The 19732-nt window shown below is 50.3% G+C and overlaps 1 protein-coding gene across 3 annotated transcripts in view; it reads left to right on the plus strand.

Moving 5' to 3' along the window:
- The window catches only part of LOC140430899 (docking protein 4-like), a 1455358-nt gene that overhangs the window by 1385229 nt on the left and 50397 nt on the right, over positions 1–19732 (plus strand). For all 3 annotated transcript variants that reach the window (XM_072518685.1, XM_072518686.1, XM_072518687.1), the window contains exon 5: positions 17744–17933. In XM_072518685.1, coding sequence (XP_072374786.1) covers positions 17744–17933 — 190 coding nt within the window. The remainder of the gene's footprint in view (positions 1–17743; positions 17934–19732) is intronic.

Genomic DNA, 19732 nt, shown 5'->3' on the forward strand with positions numbered 1-19732 from the left:
AGAGATGACAGAGAGCTGTGAGTGTGTTTCAGAGCGAGAGAGAGAGAGAGAGAGAGATGACAGAGAGCTGTGAGTGTGTTTCAGAGCGAGAGAGAGAGAGAGAGAGAGATGACAGAGAGCTTTGAGTGTGTTTCTCAGAGAGAGAGAGAGATGACAGTGAGCTGTGAGTGTGTTTCAGAGAGAGAGAGAGAGATGACAGAGAGCTGTGAGTGTGTTTCAGAGCGAGAGAGAGAGAGAGAGAGATGGCAGAGAGCTGTGAGTGTGTTTCAGAGCGAGAGAGAGAGGGAGAGAGATGACAGAGAGATGTGAGTGCGTTTCGGAGAGAGAGAGAGAGACAGATGACAGAGAGCTGTGAGTGTGTTTCGGAGAGAGAGAGAGAGATGACAGAGCTGTGAGTGTGTTTCGGAGAGAGAGAGAGCTGTGAGTGTGTTTCAGAGCGAGAGAGAGAGAGAGAGATGACAGAGAGCTGTGAGTGTGTTTCTCAGAGAGAGAGAGAGATGACAGAGAGCTGTGAGTGTGTTTCAGAGAGAGAGAGAGAGAGAGATGACAGAGAGCTGTGAGTGTGTTTCAGAGCGAGAGAGAGAGAGAGATGACAGAGAGATGTGAGTGTGTTTCTCAGAGAGAGAGAGAGAGATGACAGAGAGCTGTGAGTGTGTTTCAGAGAGAGAGAGAGATGACAGAGAGCTGTGAGTGTGTTTCTCAGAGAGAGAGAGAGATGACAGAGAGCTGTGAGTGTGTTTCGGAGAGAGAGAGAGAGAGATGATAGAGAGCTGTGAGTGTGTTTCGGAGAGAGAGAGAGAGACAGATGACAGAGCTGTGAGTGTGTTTCAGAGCGAGAGAGAGAGAGAGAGAGATGACAGAGAGCTGTGAGTGTGTTTCATAGAGAGAGAGAGAGAGATGACAGAGAGCTGTGAGTGTGTTTCGGAGAGAGAGAGAGCGATGACAGAGAGCTGTGAGTGTGTTTCGGAGCGAGAGAGAGAGAGAGATGACAGAGAGCTGTGAGTGTGTTTCGGAGAGAGAGAGAGAGATGACAGAGAGCTGTGAGTGTGTTTCGGAGCGAGAGAGAGAGATGACAGAGAGCTGTGAGTGTGTTTCAGAGCGAGAGAGAGAGAGAGAGAGATGACAGAGAGCTGTGAGTGTGTTTCAGAGAGAGAGAGAGAGAGATGACAGAGAGCTGTGAGTGTGTTTCGGAGAGAGAGAGAGATGACAGAGAGCTGTGAGTGTGTTTCTCAGAGAGAGAGAGAGATGACAGAGAGCTGTGAGTGTGTTTCAGAGAGAGAGAGAGAGAGAGAGATGACAGAGAGCTGTGAGTGTGTTTCGGAGAGAGAGAGAGAGAGAGATGACAGAGAGCTGTGAGTGTGTTTCGGAGAGAGAGAGAGAGAGATGACAGAGAGATGTGAGTGTGTTTCTCAGAGAGAGAGAGAGATGACAGAGAGCTGTGAGTGTGTTTCAGAGCGAGAGAGAGAGAGAGAGAGAGATGACAGAGAGCTGTGAGTGTGTTTCGGAGAGAGAGAGAGAGAGATGACAGAGAGATGAGAGTGTGTTTCTCAGAGAGAGAGAGAGAGAGAGAGATGACAGAGAGCTGTGAGTGTGTTTCAGAACGAGAGAGAGAGAGATGACAGAGAGCTGTGAGTGTGTTTCGGAGCGAGAGAGAGAGAGAGAGATGACAGAGAGCTGTGAGTGTGTTTCTCAGAGAGAGAGAGAGATGACAGAGAGCCGTGAGTGTGTTTCTCAGAGAGAGAGAGAGATGACAGAGAGCTGTGAGTGTGTTTCAGAACGAGAGAGAGAGAGAGAGAGATGACAGAGAGCTGTGAGTGTGTTTCAGAGAGAGAGAGAGAGAGATGACAGAGAGCTGTGAGTGTGTTTCTCAGGGAGAGAGAGAGATGACAGAGAGCTGTGAGTGTGTTTCAGAGCGAGAGAGAGAGAGAGACAGATGACAGAGAGCTGTGAGTGTGTTTCAGAGAGAGAGAGAGAGAGAGATGACAGAGAGCTGTGAGTGTGTTTCAGAACGAGAGAGAGAGGGATGACAGAGAGCTGTGAGTGTGGTTGAGAGAGAGAGAGAGAGAGATGACAGAGAGCTGTGAGTGTGTTTCTCAGGGAGAGAGAGAGAGAGATGACAGAGAGCTGTGAGTGTGTTTCAGAGAGAGAGAGAGAGATGACAGAGAGCTGTGAGTGTGTTTCGGAGAGAGAGAGAGAGAGATGACAGAGAGCTGTGAGTGTGTTTCAGAGAGAGAGAGAGATGACAGAGAGCTGTGAGTGTGTTTCGGAGAGAGAGAGAGAGATGACAGAGAGCTGTGAGTGTGTTTCGGAGAGAGAGAGAGAAATGACAGAGAGCTGTGAGTGTGTTTCTCAGAGAGAGAGAGAGATGACAGAGAGTTGTGAGTGTGTTTCAGAACGAGAGAGAGAGAGCGAGATGACAGAGAGCTGTGAGTGTGTTTCGGAGAGAGAGAGAGAGAGAGAGATGACAGAGAGCTGTGAGCGTGTTTCGGAGAGAGAGAGAGAGAGAGATGACAGAGAGCTGTGAGTGTGTTTCGGAGAGAGAGAGAGAGATGACAGAGAGCTGTGAGTGTGTTTCTCAGAGAGAGCGAGAGAGAGAGAGAGATGACAGAGAGCTGTGAGTGTGTTTCGGAGAGAGAGAGAGAGATGACAGAGAGCTGTGAGTGTGTTCAGAGCGAGAGAGAGAGAGAGAGAGATGACAGAGAGATGTGAGTGTGTTTCTCAGAGAGAGAGAGAGATGACAGAGAGCTGTGAGTGTGTTTCTCAGAGAGAGAGAGAGATGACAGTGAGCTGTGAGTGTGTTTCGGAGAGAGAGAGAGAGAGAGATGACAGAGAGCTGTGAGTGTGTTTCGGAGAGAGAGAGAGAGAGAGAGATGACAGAGAGCTGTGAGTGTGTTTCAGAGCGAGAGAGAGAGAGAGAGAGATGACAGAGAGATGTGAGTGTGTTTCTCAGAGAGAGAGAGAGATGACAGAGAGCTGTGAGTGTGTTTCAGAGCGAGAGAGAGAGAGAGAGAGATGACAGAGAGCCGTGAGTGTGTTTCTCAGAGAGAGAGAGAGATGACAGAGAGCTGTGAGTGTGTTTCAGAACGAGAGAGAGAGGGATGACAGAGAGCTGTGAGTGTGTTTCAGAGAGAGAGAGAGAGAGATGACAGAGAGCTGTGAGTGTGTTTCTCAGAGAGAGAGAGAGAGAGATGACAGAGAGCTGTGAGTGTGTTTCAGAGAGAGAGAGAGAGATGACAGAGAGCTGTGAGTGTGTTTCGGAGAGAGAGAGAGAGAGAGATGACAGAGAGCTGTGAGTGTGTTTCAGAGAGAGAGAGAGAGATGACAGAGAGCTGTGAGTGTGTTTCGGAGAGAGAGAGAGAGATGACAGAGAGCTGTGAGTGTGTTTCGGAGAGAGAGAGAGAGATGACAGAGAGCTGTGAGTGTGTTTCAGAACGAGAGAGAGAGCGAGATGACAGAGAGCTGTGAGTGTGTTTCTCAGAGAGAGAGAGAGATGACAGAGAGCTGTGAGTGTGTTTCGGAGAGAGAGAGAGAGAGAGAGATGACAGAGAGCTGTGAGTGTGTTTCTCAGAGAGAGAGAGAGATGACAGTGAGCTGTGAGTGTGTTTCAGAACGAGAGAGAGAGCGAGATGACAGAGAGCTGTGAGTGTGTTTCGGAGAGAGAGAGAGAGAGAGAGAGATGACAGAGAGCTGAGAGCGTGTTTCGGAGAGAGAGAGAGAGAGAGATGACAGAGAGCTGTGAGTGTGTTTCGGAGAGAGAGAGAGAGATGACAGAGAGCTGTGAGTGTGTTTCTCAGAGAGAGCGAGAGAGAGAGAGAGAGAGATGACAGAGAGCTGTGAGTGTGTTTCGGAGAGAGAGAGAGAGATGACAGAGAGCTGTGAGTGTGTTTCAGAGCGAGAGAGAGAGAGAGAGATGACAGAGAGCTGTGAGTGTGTTTCAGAGCGAGAGAGAGAGAGAGAGAGAGATGACAGAGAGCTGTGAGTGTGTTTCTGAGAGAGAGAGAGAGATGACAGAGAGCTGTGAGTGTGTTTCGGAGAGCCAGAGAGATGACAGAGAGCTGTGAGTGTGTTTCAGAGAGAGAGAGAGAGATGACAGAGAGCTGTGAGTGTGTTTCAGAGAGAGAGAGAGAGAGAGATGACAGAGAGCTGTGAGTGTGTTTCTCAGAGAGAGAGAGAGATGACAGAGAGCTGTGAGTGTGTTTCTCAGAGAGAGCGAGAGAGAGAGAGAGAGAGATGACAGAGAGCTGTGAGTGTGTTTCGGAGAGAGAGAGAGAGATGACAGAGAGCTGTGAGTGTGTTTCAGAGCGAGAAAGAGAGAGAGAGAGATGACAGAGAGCTGTGAGTGTGTTTCAGAGAGAGAGAGAGAGAGAGATGACAGAGAGCTGTGAGTGTGTTTCTCAGAGAGAGAGAGAGATGACAGTGAGCTGTGAGTGTGTTTCAGAGAGAGAGAGAGAGAGAGATGACAGAGAGCTGTGAGTGTGTTTCAGAGCGAGAGAGAGAGAGAGAGAGATGGCAGAGAGCTGTGAGTGTGTTTCAGAGCGAGAGAGAGAGGGAGAGAGATGACAGAGAGATGTGAGTGCGTTTCGGAGAGAGAGAGAGAGAGACAGATGACAGAGAGCTGTGAGTGTGTTTCGGAGAGAGAGAGAGAGATGACAGAGAGCTGTGAGTGTGTTTCGGAGAGAGAGAGAGAGCTGTGAGTGTATTTCAGAGAGAGAGAGAGAGAGAGATGACAGAGAGTTGTGAGTGTGTTTCAGAGCGAGAGAGAGAGAGAGATGACAGAGAGCTGTGAGTGTGTTTCTCAGAGAGAGAGAGAGAGAGATGACAGAGATCTGTGAGTGTGTTTCTCAGAGAGAGAGAGAGATGACAGAGAGCTGTGAGTGTGTTTCAGAGAGAGAGAGAGATGACAGAGAGCTGTGAGTGTGTTTCGGAGAGAGAGATGACAGAGAGCTGTGAGTGTGTTTCAGAGCGAGAGAGAGAGAGAGAGAGATGACAGAGAGCTGTGAGTGTGTTTCGGAGAGAGAGAGAGATGACAGAGAGCTGTGAGTGTGTTTCAGAGAGAGAGAGAGAGATGACAGAGAGCTGTGAGTGTGTTTCGGAGAGAGAGAGAGATGACAGAGAGCTGTGAGTGTGTTTCTCAGAGAGAGAGAGAGATGACAGAGAGCTGTGAGTGTGTTTCAGAGAGAGAGAGAGAGAGAGATGACAGAGAGCTGTGAGTGTGTTTCGGAGAGAGAGAGAGAGTTGACAGAGAGCTGTGAGTGTGTTTCGGAGAGAGAGAGAGAGAGAGAGATGACAGAGAGCTGTGAGTGTGTTTCAGAGCGAGAGAGAGAGAGAGAGAGATGACAGAGAGATGTGAGTGTGTTTCTCAGAGAGAGAGAGAGATGACAGAGAGCCGTGAGTGTGTTTCTCAGAGAGAGAGAGAGATGACAGAGAGCTGTGAGTGTGTTTCAGAACGAGAGAGAGAGAGGGATGACAGAGAGCTGTGAGTGTGTTTCAGAGAGAGAGAGAGAGAGATGACAGAGAGCTGTGAGTGTGTTTCTCAGAGAGAGAGAGAGAGAGATGACAGAGAGCTGTGAGTGTGTTTCAGAGAGAGAGAGAGAGATGACAGAGAGCTGTGAGTGTGTTTCGGAGAGAGAGAGAGAGAGATGACAGAGAGCTGTGAGTGTGTTTCAGAGAGAGAGAGAGAGAGATGGCAGAGAGCTGTGAGTGTGTTTCGGAGAGAGAGAGATGACAGAGAGCTGTGAGTGTGTTTCGGAGAGAGAGAGAGAGATGACAGAGAGCTGTGAGTGTGTTTCTCAGAGAGAGAGAGATGACAGAGAGCTGTGAGTGTGTTTCGGAGAGAGAGAGAGAGAGAGAGATGACAGAGAGCTGTGAGTGTGTTTCTCAGAGAGAGAGAGAGATGACAGAGAGCTGTGAGTGTGTTTCGGAGAGAGAGAGAGAGAGAGAGAGATGACAGAGAGCTGTGAGCGTGTTTCGGAGAGAGAGAGAGAGAGAGATGACAGAGAGCTGTGAGTGTGTTTCGGAGAGAGAGAGAGAGATGACAGAGAGCTGTGAGTGTGTTTCTCAGAGAGAGAGAGAGAGATGACAGAGAGCTGTGAGTGTGTTTCGGAGAGAGAGAGAGAGAGAGAGATGACAGAGAGCTGTGATCGTGTTTCGGAGAGAGAGAGAGAGATGACAGAGAGCTGTGAGTGTGTTTCAGAGCGAGAAAGAGAGAGAGAGATGACAGAGAGCTGTGAGTGTGTTTCAGAGAGAGAGAGATGACAGAGAGCTGTGAGTGTGTTTCAGAGCGAGAGAGAGAGAGAGAGAGATGACAGAGAGCTGTGAGTGTGTTTCAGAACGAGAGAGAGAGAGAGAGATGACAGAGAGCTGTGAGTTTGTTTCTCAGAGAGAGAGAGAGAGATGACAGAGAGCTGTGAGTGTGTTTCAGTGAGAGAGAGAGAGAGATGACAGAGAGCTGTGAGTGTGTTTCGGAGAGAGAGAGAGAGATGACGGAGAGCTGTGAGTGTGTTTCTCAGAGAGAGAGAGAGATGACAGAGAGCTGTGAGTGTGTTTCAGAGCGAGAGAGAGAGAGAGAGAGAGATGACAGAGAGCTGTGAGTGTGTTTCGGAGAGAGAGAGAGAGAGAGATGACAGAGAGCTGTGAGTGTGTTTCTCAGAGAGAGAGAGAGATGACAGAGAGCTGTGAGTGTGTTTCGGAGAGAGAGAGAGAGAGAGAGATGACAGAGAGCTGTGAGTGTGTTTCTCAGAGAGAGAGAGAGAGAGAGATGACAGAGTGCTGTGAGTGTGTTTCGGAGAGAGAGAGAGAGAGAGAGAGATGACAGAGAGCTGTGAGTGTGTTTCTCAGAGAGAGAGAGAGAGATGACAGAGAGCTGTGAGTGTGTTTCTCAGAGAGAGAGAGAGAGAGAGATGACAGAGAGCTGTGAGTGTGTTTCAGAGCGAGAAAGAGAGAGAGAGATGACAGAGAGCTGTGAGTGTGTTTCAGAGAGAGAGAGATGACAGAGAGCTGTGAGTGTGTTTCAGTGAGAGAGAGAGAGAGAGAGAGGACAGAGAGCTGTGAGTTTGTTTCTCAGAGAGAGAGAGAGAGATGACAGAGAGCTGTGAGTGTGTTTCAGTGAGAGAGAGAGAGAGAGAGATGACAGAGAGCTGTGAGTGTGTTTCGGAGAGAGAGAGAGAGATGACGGAGAGCTGTGAGTGTGTTTCTCAGAGAGAGAGAGAGATGACAGAGAGCTGTGAGTGTGTTTCGGAGAGAGAGAGAGAGAGATGACAGAGAGCTGTGAGTGTGTTTCTCAGAGAGAGAGAGATGACAGAGAGCTGTGAGTGTGTTTCGGAGAGAGAGAGAGAGAGAGATGACAGAGAGCTGTGAGTGTGTTTCAGAGAGAGAGAGAGAGATGACAGAGAGCTGTGAGTGTGTTTCGGAGAGAGAGAGAGAGAGATGACAGAGAGCTGTGAGTGTGTTTCAGAGAGAGAGAGAGAGATGACAGAGAGCTGTGAGTGTGTTTCGGAGAGAGAGAGAGAGATGACAGAGAGCTGTGAGTGTGTTTCAGAACGAGAGAGAGAGCGAGATGACAGAGAGCTGTGAGTGTGTTTCTCAGAGAGAGAGAGAGATGACAGAGAGCTGTGAGTGTGTTTCGGAGAGAGAGAGAGAGAGAGAGATGACAGAGAGCTGTGAGTGTGTTTCTCAGAGAGAGAGAGAGATGACAGAGAGCTGTGAGTGTGTTTCAGAACGAGAGAGAGAGCGAGATGACAGAGAGCTGTGAGTGTGTTTCGGAGAGAGAGAGAGAGAGAGAGAGATGACAGAGAGCTGTGAGCGTGTTTCGGAGAGAGAGAGAGAGAGAGATGACAGAGAGCTGTGAGTGTGTTTCGGAGAGAGAGAGAGAGATGACAGAGAGCTGTGAGTGTGTTTCTCAGAGAGAGCGAGAGAGAGAGAGAGAGAGATGACAGAGAGCTGTGAGTGTGTTTCGGAGAGAGAGAGAGAGATGACAGAGAGCTGTGAGTGTGTTTCAGAGCGAGAGAGAGAGAGAGAGAGAGAGATGACAGAGAGCTGTGAGTGTGTTTCAGAGCGAGAGAGAGAGAGAGAGAGAGATGACAGAGAGCTGTGAGTGTGTTTCTGAGAGAGAGAGAGAGATGACAGAGAGCTGTGAGTGTGTTTCGGAGAGCCAGAGAGATGACAGAGAGCTGTGAGTGTGTTTCAGAGAGAGAGAGAGAGAGAGATGACAGAGAGCTGTGAGTGTGTTTCTCAGAGAGAGAGAGAGATGACAGAGAGCTGTGAGTGTGTTTCTCAGAGAGAGCGAGAGAGAGAGAGAGAGAGATGACAGAGAGCTGTGAGTGTGTTTCGGAGAGAGAGAGAGAGATGACAGAGAGCTGTGAGTGTGTTTCAGAGCGAGAGAGAGAGAGAGAGAGATGACAGAGAGCTGTGAGTGTGTTTCAGAGCGAGAGAGAGCGAGAGAGAGAGATGACAGAGAGCTGTGAGTGTGTTTCTCAGAGAGAGAGAGAGATGACAGTGAGCTGTGAGTGTGTTTCAGAGAGAGAGAGAGAGAGAGATGACAGAGAGCTGTGAGTGTGTTTCAGAGCGAGAGAGAGAGAGAGAGAGATGGCAGAGAGCTGTGAGTGTGTTTCAGAGCGAGAGAGAGAGGGAGAGAGATGACAGAGAGATGTGAGTGCGTTTCGGAGAGAGAGAGAGAGAGACAGATGACAGAGAGCTGTGAGTGTGTTTCGGAGAGAGAGAGAGAGATGACAGAGAGCTGTGAGTGTGTTTCGGAGAGAGAGAGAGAGCTGTGAGTGTATTTCAGAGAGAGAGAGAGAGAGAGAGATGACAGAGAGTTGTGAGTGTGTTTCAGAGCGAGAGAGAGAGAGAGAGATGACAGAGAGCTGTGAGTGTGTTTCTCAGAGAGAGAGAGAGATGACAGAGAGCTGTGAGTGTGTTTCAGAGAGAGAGAGAGATGACAGAGAGCTGTGAGTGTGTTTCTCAGAGAGAGAGAGAGATGACAGAGAGCTGTGAGTGTGTTTCTCAGAGAGAGAGAGAGATGACAGAGAGCTGTGAGTGTGTTTCTCAGAGAGAGAGAGAGATGACAGAGAGCTGTGAGTGTGTTTCAGAGAGAGAGAGAGATGACAGAGAGCTGTGAGTGTGTTTCGGAGAGAGAGAGAGAGAGATGACAGAGAGCTGTGAGTGTGTTTCAGAGCGAGAGAGAGAGAGAGAGAGAGATGACAGAGAGCTGTGAGTGTGTTTCAGAGAGAGAGAGAGAGATGACAGAGAGCTGTGAGTGTGTTTCGGAGAGAGAGAGAGATGACAGAGAGCTGTGAGTGTGTTTCAGAGAGAGAGAGAGAGTTGACAGAGAGCTGTGAGTGTGTTTCGGAGAGAGAGAGAGAGAGAGAGATGACAGAGAGCTGTGAGTGTGTTTCAGAGCGAGAGAGAGAGAGAGAGAGATGACAGAGAGATGTGAGTGTGTTTCTCAGAGAGAGAGAGAGATGACAGAGAGCCGTGAGTGTGTTTCTCAGAGAGAGAGAGAGATGACAGAGAGCTGTGAGTGTGTTTCAGAACGAGAGAGAGAGAGGGATGACAGAGAGCTGTGAGTGTGTTTCAGAGAGAGAGAGAGAGAGATGACAGAGAGCTGTGAGTGTGTTTCTCAGAGAGAGAGAGAGAGAGATGACAGAGAGCTGTGAGTGTGTTTCAGAGAGAGAGAGAGAGATGACAGAGAGCTGTGAGTGTGTTTCGGAGAGAGAGAGAGAGAGAGATGACAGAGAGCTGTGAGTGTGTTTCAGAGAGAGAGAGAGAGAGATGACAGAGAGCTGTGAGTGTGTTTCGGAGAGAGAGAGATGACAGAGAGCTGTGAGTGTGTTTCGGAGAGAGAGAGAGAGATGACAGAGTGCTGTGAGTGTGTTTCTCAGAGAGAGAGAGAGATGACAGAGAGCTGTGAGTGTGTTTCGGAGAGAGAGAGAGAGAGAGAGATGACAGAGAGCTGTGAGTGTGTTTCTCAGAGAGAGAGAGAGATGACAGAGAGCTGTGAGTGTGTTTCAGAACGAGAGAGAGAGAGCGAGATGACAGAGAGCTGTGAGTGTGTTTCGGAGAGAGAGAGAGAGAGAGAGAGATGACAGAGAGCTGTGAGCGTGTTTCGGAGAGAGAGAGAGAGAGAGATGACAGAGAGCTGTGAGTGTGTTTCGGAGAGAGAGAGAGAGATGACAGAGAGCTGTGAGTGTGTTTCTCAGAGAGAGAGAGAGAGATGACAGAGAGCTGTGAGTGTGTTTCGGAGAGAGAGAGAGAGAGAGAGATGACAGAGAGCTGTGATCGTGTTTCGGAGAGAGAGAGAGAGATGACAGAGAGCTGTGAGTGTGTTTCAGAGCGAGAAAGAGAGAGAGAGATGACAGAGAGCTGTGAGTGTGTTTCAGAGAGAGAGAGATGACAGAGAGCTGTGAGTGTGTTTCAGAGCGAGAGAGAGAGGGAGAGAGATGACAGAGAGCTGTGAGTGTGTTTCAGAACGAGAGAGAGAGAGAGAGATGACAGAGAGCTGTGAGTTTGTTTCTCAGAGAGAGAGAGAGAGATGACAGAGAGCTGTGAGTGTGTTTCAGTGAGAGAGAGAGAGAGAGAGAGATGACAGAGAGCTGTGAGTGTGTTTCGGAGAGAGAGAGAGAGATGACGGAGAGCTGTGAGTGTGTTTCAGAGCGAGAGAGAGAGAGAGAGAGATGACAGAGAGCTGTGAGTGTGTTTCAGAACGAGAGAGAGAGAGAGAGATGACAGAGAGCTGTGAGTTTGTTTCTCAGAGAGAGAGAGAGAGATGACAGAGAGCTGTGAGTGTGTTTCAGTGAGAGAGAGAGAGAGAGAGAGATGACAGAGAGCTGTGAGTGTGTTTCGGAGAGAGAGAGAGAGATGACGGAGAGCTGTGAGTGTGTTTCTCAGAGAGAGAGAGAGATGACAGTGAGCTGTGAGTGTGTTTCGGAGAGAGAGAGAGAGAGAGAGAGATGACAGAGAGCTGTGAGTGTGTTTCTCAGAGAGAGAGAGATGACAGAGAGCTGTGAGTGTGTTTCGGAGAGAGAGAGAGAGAGAGAGATGACAGAGAGCTGTGAGTGTGTTTCTCAGAGAGAGAGAGAGAGAGAGATGACAGAGTGCTGTGAGTGTGTTTCGGAGAGAGAGAGAGAGAGAGAGAGATGACAGAGAGCTGTGAGTGTGTTTCTCAGAGAGAGAGAGAGAGATGACAGAGAGCTGTGAGTGTGTTTCTCAGAGAGAGAGAGAGAGAGATGACAGAGAGCTGTGAGTGTGTTTCAGAGCGAGAAAGAGAGAGAGAGATGACAGAGAGCTGTGAGTGTGTTTCAGAGAGAGAGAGATGACAGAGAGCTGTGAGTGTGTTTCAGAGCGAGAGAGAGAGAGAGAGAGATGACAGAGAGCTGTGAGTTTGTTTCTCAGAGAGAGAGAGAGAGATGACAGAGAGCTGTGAGTGTGTTTCAGTGAGAGAGAGAGAGAGAGAGAGAGATGACAGAGAGCTGTGAGTGTGTTCAGTGAGAGAGAGAGAGAGAGAGATGACAGAGAGCTGTGAGTGTGTTTCGGAGAGAGAGAGAGAGATGACGGAGAGCTGTGAGTGTGTTTCGGAGAGAGAGAGAGAGATGACGGAGAGCTGTGAGTGTGTTTCTCAGAGAGAGAGAGAGATGACAGAGAGCTGTGAGTGTGTTTCTCAGAGAGAGAGAGAGAGAGATGACAGAGAGCTGTGAGTGTGTTTCAGAGCGAGAGAGAGAGATGACAGAGAGCTGTGAGTGTGTTTCTCAGAGAGAGAGAGAGATGACAGAGAGCTGTGAGTGTGTTTCGGAGAGAGAGAGAGAGAGTGAGAGAGATGACAGAGAGCTGTGAGTGTGTTTCGGAGAGAGAGAGAGAGATGACGGAGAGCTGTGAGTGTGTTTCAGAGCGAGAGAGAGAGAGAGAGAGATGACAGAGAGCTGTGAGTGTGTTTCAGAACGAGAGAGAGAGAGAGAGATGACAGAGAGCTGTGAGTTTGTTTCTCAGAGAGAGAGAGAGAGATGACAGAGAGCTGTGAGTGTGTTTCAGTGAGAGAGAGAGAGAGAGAGAGATGACAGAGAGCTGTGAGTGTGTTTCGGAGAGAGAGAGAGAGATGACGGAGAGCTGTGAGTGTGTTTCTCAGAGAGAGAGAGAGATGACAGTGAGCTGTGAGTGTGTTTCGGAGAGAGAGAGAGAGAGAGAGAGATGACAGAGAGCTGTGAGTGTGTTTCTCAGAGAGAGAGAGATGACAGAGAGCTGTGAGTGTGTTTCGGAGAGAGAGAGAGAGAGAGAGATGACAGAGAGCTGTGAGTGTGTTTCTCAGAGAGAGAGAGAGAGAGAGATGACAGAGTGCTGTGAGTGTGTTTCGGAGAGAGAGAGAGAGAGAGAGAGATGACAGAGAGCTGTGAGTGTGTTTCTCAGAGAGAGAGAGAGAGATGACAGAGAGCTGTGAGTGTGTTTCTCAGAGAGAGAGAGAGAGAGATGACAGAGAGCTGTGAGTGTGTTTCAGAGCGAGAAAGAGAGAGAGAGATGACAGAGAGCTGTGAGTGTGTTTCAGAGAGAGAGAGATGACAGAGAGCTGTGAGTGTGTTTCAGAGCGAGAGAGAGAGAGAGAGAGATGACAGAGAGCTGTGAGTTTGTTTCTCAGAGAGAGAGAGATGACAGAGAGCTGTGAGTGTGTTTCAGTGAGAGAGAGAGAGAGAGAGAGAGATGACAGAGAGCTGTGAGTGTGTTCAGTGAGAGAGAGAGAGAGAGAGATGACAGAGAGCTGTGAGTGTGTTTCGGAGAGAGAGAGAGAGATGACGGAGAGCTGTGAGTGTGTTTCGGAGAGAGAGAGAGAGATGACGGAGAGCTGTGAGTGTGTTTCTCAGAGAGAGAGAGAGATGACAGAGAGCTGTGAGTGTGTTTCTCAGAGAGAGAGAGAGAGAGATGACAGAGAGCTGTGAGTGTGTTTCAGAGCGAGAGAGAGAGATGACAGAGAGCTGTGAGTGTGTTTCTCAGAGAGAGAGAGAGATGACAGAGAGCTGTGAGTGTGTTTCGGAGAGAGAGAGAGAGAGTGAGAGAGATGACAGAGAGCTGTGAGTGTGTTTCTCAGAGAGAGAGAGATGACAGAGAGCTGTGAGTGTGTTTCGGAGAGAGAGAGAGAGAGAGAGAGATGACAGAGAGCTGTGAGTGTGTTTCTCAGAGAGAGAGAGAGAGAGATGACAGAGTGCTGTGAGTGTGTTTCGGAGAGAGAGAGAGAGAGAGAGAGATGACAGAGAGCTGTGAGTGTGTTTCTCAGAGAGAGAGAGAGATGACAGAGAGCTGTGAGTGTGTTTCAGAGAGAGAGAGAGAGAGATGACAGAGAGCTGTGAGTGTGTTTCAGAGAGAGAGAGAGAGAGATGACAGAGAGCTGTGAGTGTGTTTCTCAGAGAGAGCGAGAGAGAGATGACAGAGAGCTGTGAGTGTGTTTCGGAGAGAGAGAGAGATGACAGAGAGCTGTGAGTGTGTTTCTCAGAGAGAGAGAGAGAGATGACAGAGATCTGTGAGTGTGTGTCAGAACGAGAGAGAGAGAGAGCTATGAGCGTTTTTCTGAGAGAGAGATGAGTGTTTCTGAGAGAGGGAGAGAGAGCCGAGTGTGTTTCTCAGAGAGAGAGATGACAGAGAGCTGTGAGTGTGTGTCCGAGCGAGAGAGAGAGAGAGATGACAGAGAGCTGTGAGTGTGTTTCTCAGAGAGAGAGAGAGATGACAGAGATCTGTGAGTGTGTTTCAGAGCGAGAGAGAGAGAGAGATGACAGAGAGCTGTGAGTGTGTGTCAGAACGAGAGAGAGAGAGAGAGAGATGACAGAGAGCTGTGAGTGTGTGTCCGAGCGAGAGAGAGAGAGCTATGAGTGTTTTCCTGAGAGAGAGAGAGCTGTGAGTGTGTGATGAACGGTTACTGTATTACTATACCCTTATCATCATGTAAGATGATGTCCCCTTTAAGACCAGGCATGGAACTCTGGGGGCTCTGCCTCCGGCTCCGCCCATCTGGGAGTCGTATATAAGGAGCCGCCTTGCAGGTGGTACCCAGTAAGCACCCGACTCGGCACCGGTGGGCCAGCAGGACGGCCTTCCAGACCGTTCCATTCTCCCTTTCTACCTGCCTGTTCCCCCGGGGGTTTTAACTGGTCGTCCTGCTCGAGGCTATGCCCCTGCTGAGCAGGAATTGACGCAGTTCGTCACTCATAAAGGAGTGACGAACTGTCGCTGTGGATATAGTCGGGGAAACCGAACAGTGTAAAAATGGTACCGAGGGCTTAAATGACCGTGGACGCTGTCATGTCGGGGCAGGGGATGGCGAAAGGGAAACGGGAGTATTCGTCAACGACGTTCAGGAAGTACGCGTTGCGATCGGTGGTGTGGAGGGGGCCTTTGAAATCCAAACTGAGGCGTTCAAAGGGTCGAGAGGCCTTAACCAGGTGCGCTCTATCTGGCCTGAAAAAGTGCGGTTTGCACTCAGCGCAGATCTGGCAGTTTCTGGTGACTGTTCGGACGTCCTCGACGGAGTAAGGGAGGTTGCGGGCCTTAAGGAAGTGGTAGAAACGAGTGACCCCCGGGTGGCAGAGGTCCTCATGGAGGGCTTGTAGACGGTCCACTTGTACATTGGCACATGTACCACAAGATATGGCATCGGATGGCTCGTTCAGCTTTCCGGGACGATACAAGATCTCATAATTGAAGGTGGAGAGTTCGATCCTCCACCGCAAGATCTTGTCGTTCTTGATCTTGCCCCACTGTGTATTATCGAACATGAAGGCAACGACCGTTGGTCAGTGAGGAGAGTGAATCTCCTACCGGCCAGGTAATGCCTCCAATGTCGCACAGCTTCCACTATGGCTTGGGCTTCCTTTTCCACTGAGGAGTGGCGGATTTCTGAAGCGTGGAGGGTTCGGGAGAAAAAGGCCACGGGTCTGCCCGCTTGGTTGAGGGTGGCCGCCAGAGCTACATCCGATGCGTCGCTCTCGACCTGGAAGGGGAGGGACTCGTCGATGGCGCGCATCGTGGCCTTTGCGATAAGGGAAAAGTAGTGGACTGGATTAGCGCACAGGCCTTGTCGGCGTATTGTGGAACCCACTGGGCGTAATAAGAAAAGAAGCCCAGGCAACGTTTCAGGGCTTTGGCACAGTGGGGGAGAGGGAACTCCATGAGGGGGCGCATGCGTTCAGGGTCGGGGCCTATCACTCCATTACGCACTACGTAGCCCAGGATGGCTAGACGATCGGTGCGGAACACGCATTTTTCTTTGTTGTAAGTGAGGTTCAGGGCGTGAGCGGTCTGGAGGAATTTTTGGAGATTGGCGTTGTGGTCTTGCTGGTCGTGGCCGCAGATGGTGACGTTGTCGAGATACGGGAACGTGGCCCGTGAACCGTGCTGGTCAACCATTCGGTCCATCTCTCGTTGGAAGACCGAGACTACCCTTAAAAAGTGGTATAACCGCCCGTCTGCTTCGAAGGCAGTATAGTTGCGGTTACCGGGACGGATGGGGAGCTGGTGGTAGGCGGACTTGAGGTCCACGGTGGAAAAGACCTTGTACTGTGCAATCCGATTGACCATGTCGGATATGCGGGGGAGAGGGTACGCATCTAGCTGAGTGTACCTGTTGATGGTCTGACTATAGTCAATGACCATCCTCTGTTTCTCCCCGGTCTTAACGACTACCACCTGGACTCTCCAGGGACTTTTGCTCGCCTGGATGATGCCTTCCTTCAGCAGCCTCTGGACTTCAGACCGGATAAATGCTCGGTCCTGGGCACTGTACTGTCTGCTCCTTGTGGCGACGGGTTTGCAATCCGGGGTGAGGTTCGCAAACAAGGAAGGCGGTTCAACCTTGAGGGTCGCAAGGCCGCAGACAGTCAGTGGGGGTATAGGGCCGCCAAATTTAAATGTTAAACTCTGGAGGTTGCGTTGGAAGTCCAACCCTAGGAGTGTGGGCGCACAGAGATGGGGGAGGACATACAGCCGGTAATTTCGGAACTCCCTCCCCTGCACCGTTAGGTTAGTGATGCAGAACCCCGCGATCTGAACGAAGTGGGATCCTGCCGCCAGGAACTTTTTCTGGGTGCTTGGCCGAATTACGAGGGAACAGCGCCTTATCGTGTCCGGATGAATTAAGCTCTTTGTGCTCCCAGAGTCGATAAGACACGGCGTCTCGTAGCCATTCACTAGGACTGTAGTGGTTGCAGTTTGGAGTGTCCGGGGTCGCGACTGGTCGAGGGTCGTCGAAGCCAGACGTGGTTGTTGAAGTTGAGCATCGTAATCAGGCAGTCTGTGGCCGTCTGTGCCGGGGTCCTTCAGCCAAGATGGCGGCGTCCACGGATCGAGTGCGGTCAGGGGTGGACAAAATGGCGGCGCCCATCCCTCGTGGCGTCCGGGGTCCAAAACGGCGCCGTCCGTTGGTCGCATGTGGATCGCTGGGGGGGTTGGGTCTGTGGTCCCGTTTCTTCCCCGGAGATAGCGGCGACCCCGCGGGACTTGCACACCGTCGCGTAGTGGCCCTTCTTCCCGCAGCTTTTGCAGGTAGCCGCGCGGGCCGGGCAGCGCTGCCGAGGGTGTTTCGGCTGGCCGCAAAAATAGCAGCGGGGCCCCCCGGTTGGTCTGGTGTTTTGGCCGCGCAGGTTTGCGGGGGTGGGGGGGGTGTCGGAGAGTCGACCGCAGCGGGGGTCCACGTAGCAAGGGGCTGTAGTGCGGTCGGGGGCGTAGGCGCGGGCGTTACGCGAGGCCACATCAAGGGATGCCGCCAGGGCCCGAGCTTCTGTAAGTCCCAGAGATTCTTTCTAATAGAAACTCCATTCCAATTAGAATTTCTTTTGGATCTGGGAAGAGGCCAAACCTGCCACATACGCATCGCGGACCAGGAGTGTGTTCACTCGCTGTTACCGCCGGGCAGTTGCAGTTTCGACCCAGGATCTGCAGGGCGTTATAAAACTTGTCCAGCGATTTCCCCCGGAAATTGCCGTCGTGTGGCGAGCTGATAGCGAGCAAAAACCTGGTTGGCGGGCCGGATGTAGATATCCTTCAGCGCGGCGATGGTACCGGTGAAACCGTCCTCGTCCTCGATAAGGGCTCAGGACTCACCCTGGAATAGAGGACCTGCATCTTTTGTTCGTCTGTCGGTGTGCCGGGGGCTGTTCGGAGATAGCCCTCAAAGCATGCCAGCCAGTGCTTGAAAATAGATGTCGAGTTAGCTGCTTGGGGTGCGATGCGCAGGCACTCCGGGGTGATTCGGAGCTCCATGTTCCCACGTCGTTTTCTTCAATTTAAATTCGGCTTAATAAATTGTAGCACCATCAATATGACGTGAGGCAGGTTGAGATAATGTCAATTGAAGGCTTTATTAAGCAGAACTTAGCAGAATTTCCCCCAGCAGCGCGGTTACAGAATGCAGCTGCTGAGGGAAATGGAGGGAAAAGCTGGGTTCTTATACCGGCATTTCTGGGTGGAGTCCAGTAGGTGGCAGATCCTATCAGGACCTGGCATCACTCCACCAATAGCCTGTCGACACGCGGTGTACCGTATTACCCCTAATACATACCACCACACCGCCTTTCCTACATTCCATTATCTTCACTTCGTAAAGTTCTTCAGGAACTGACTGCATTTGGAATGGAGTTTCTATTAGTCACGGTGTAAATGCAGCTTGTGTTAGATTTAGAAGATCGGAGCTGATCATCCAACTCAAATAGATACAGAGAGTGTTGTTGCCATGTCCGCAATGTTGTCCTGAACAGTGTCTCCTTGATCTCTCTGACAGAGCGATTCAACGTTTACCTGATCCCCTCCCCTTACCTGGATATCTATGGTGAATGTATGATGCAGATAACCCACGAGAACATCTACCTCTGGGACATTCACAACACTCGCAACAAACTCATCACCTGGCCCTTGTGCTCACTACGGAGATATGGACGAGACAGCACTCGCTTCACCTTCGAGACAGGACGGTAGGAAAACCTTATCGAGGCGAGGCAGAAGGGAGATTGTGAACAGAAAGAGCCAGGAGAGAACATTAGAACATCAGAACTAGGAGCAGGAGTAGGCCATCTGGCCCCTCGAGCTCCGCCATTCAATGAGATCATGGCTGATCTTTTGTGGACTCAGCTCCACTTTTCGGCCCGAACACCATCACCCTTAATCCCTTTATTCTTCAAAAACTATCTACATCTTAAAAACATTTAATGAAGGAGCCTCAACTGCTTCACTGGGCAAGGAAGTCCATAAATTCACAACCCTTTGGGTGAAGAAGTTCCTCCTAAACTCAGCCCTAAATCTACTTCCCCTTATTTTGAGGCTATGCCCCCTAGTTCTGCTTTCACCCGCCAGTGGAAACAACCTGCCCGCATCTATCCTATCTATTCCCTTCATAATTTTATACGTTTCGATAAGATCCCCCCATATCCTTCTAAATTCCAACGAGTACAGTCCCAGTCTACTCAACCTCTCCTCGTAATCCGACCCCTTCAGCTCTGGGATTAACCTAGTGAATCTCCTCTGCACACCCTCCAGCGCCAGTGCGTCCTTTCTCAAGTAAGGAGACCAAAACTGAACACAATGCTCCAGGTGCGGCCTCACTAACACCTTATACAATTGCAGCATAACCTCCCTAGTCTTAAACTCCATCCCTCTAGCAATGAAGGACAAAATTCCATTTGGCTTCTTAATCACCTATTTTACCCTTAATGCCATGCATCTTTATCTTATGCAGCAACCTTTTGTGTGGCACCTTGTCCAAGGCTTTTTGGAAATCCAGATATACCCCATCCATTGGCTCCCCATTATCTACCGCACTGGTAATGTCCTCAAACAATTCCACTAAATTAGTTAGGCACGACCTGCCCTTTATGAACCCATGCTGCGTCTGCCCAATGGGACAGAGGTGGGAGTGTTGGGGCGGGAGGATGAGGAGAAGGGATGGGGGGGGGGGTGAGGAGAGTGGAAGAGAGAGGCTGAGGAGATGGAAGACGGGGAGAGAGTGGTTGAGGGGAATGGGAGAAGATGAGGAGAGGGAGGGAGGGTGAGGGGAATGAAGATAGGGGGAGGGAGGGGAGAGTGAGGGGCGAGGATGAGGACAGGTGATAGGGTGAGGGCAAATGTTGGGGGAGGAGGAGGTTGGGTTAAGCCATGTTAATGGGAGTGAGAGGATGGGGTGGGGAGAGGAGAATGGAGGAGTGAGGGTTAGGATGGTGGGGGAGGGGAGCACCAGTGGAAGGTTCTGTATAAATACCAATGTTTCTCAGATTAGACCATAAGATATAGGAGCAGAATTAGGCCACTCGGCCCATCGAGTCTGCTCCGCCATTCAATCATGGCTGATATATTCTCATCCCCATTCTCCTGCCTTCTCCCATAACCCCTGATCCTCTTATTAATCAAAAACCTATCTATCTCTGTCTGAAAGACACTCAGTGATTTGACCTCCACAGCCTTCTGTGGCAAAGAGTTTCTCAGATTCACCACCCTCTGGCTGGAGAAATTCCTCCTCATCTCTGTTTTAAAGGACCGTCGCTTTCGTCTGAGATCGTGTCCCCTGGTTCTAGTTTTTCCTACAAGTGGAAACATCCTCTCCACGTCCACTCTATCCAGACTTTGCAGTATCCTGTAAGTTTCAATCAGATCCCTCCTCATCCTTCTAAACTCCAACAAGTACAGACCCAGAGTCCTCAACCGTTCCTCATATGACAAGCTCTTCATTCCAGGGATCATTCTTGTGAACCTCTTCTGGACCCTCTCCAAGGCCAGCACA

This window comes from Scyliorhinus torazame, chromosome 10, assembly GCF_047496885.1.
Source record: "Scyliorhinus torazame isolate Kashiwa2021f chromosome 10, sScyTor2.1, whole genome shotgun sequence".
NCBI lineage: Eukaryota > Metazoa > Chordata > Chondrichthyes > Carcharhiniformes > Scyliorhinidae > Scyliorhinus > Scyliorhinus torazame.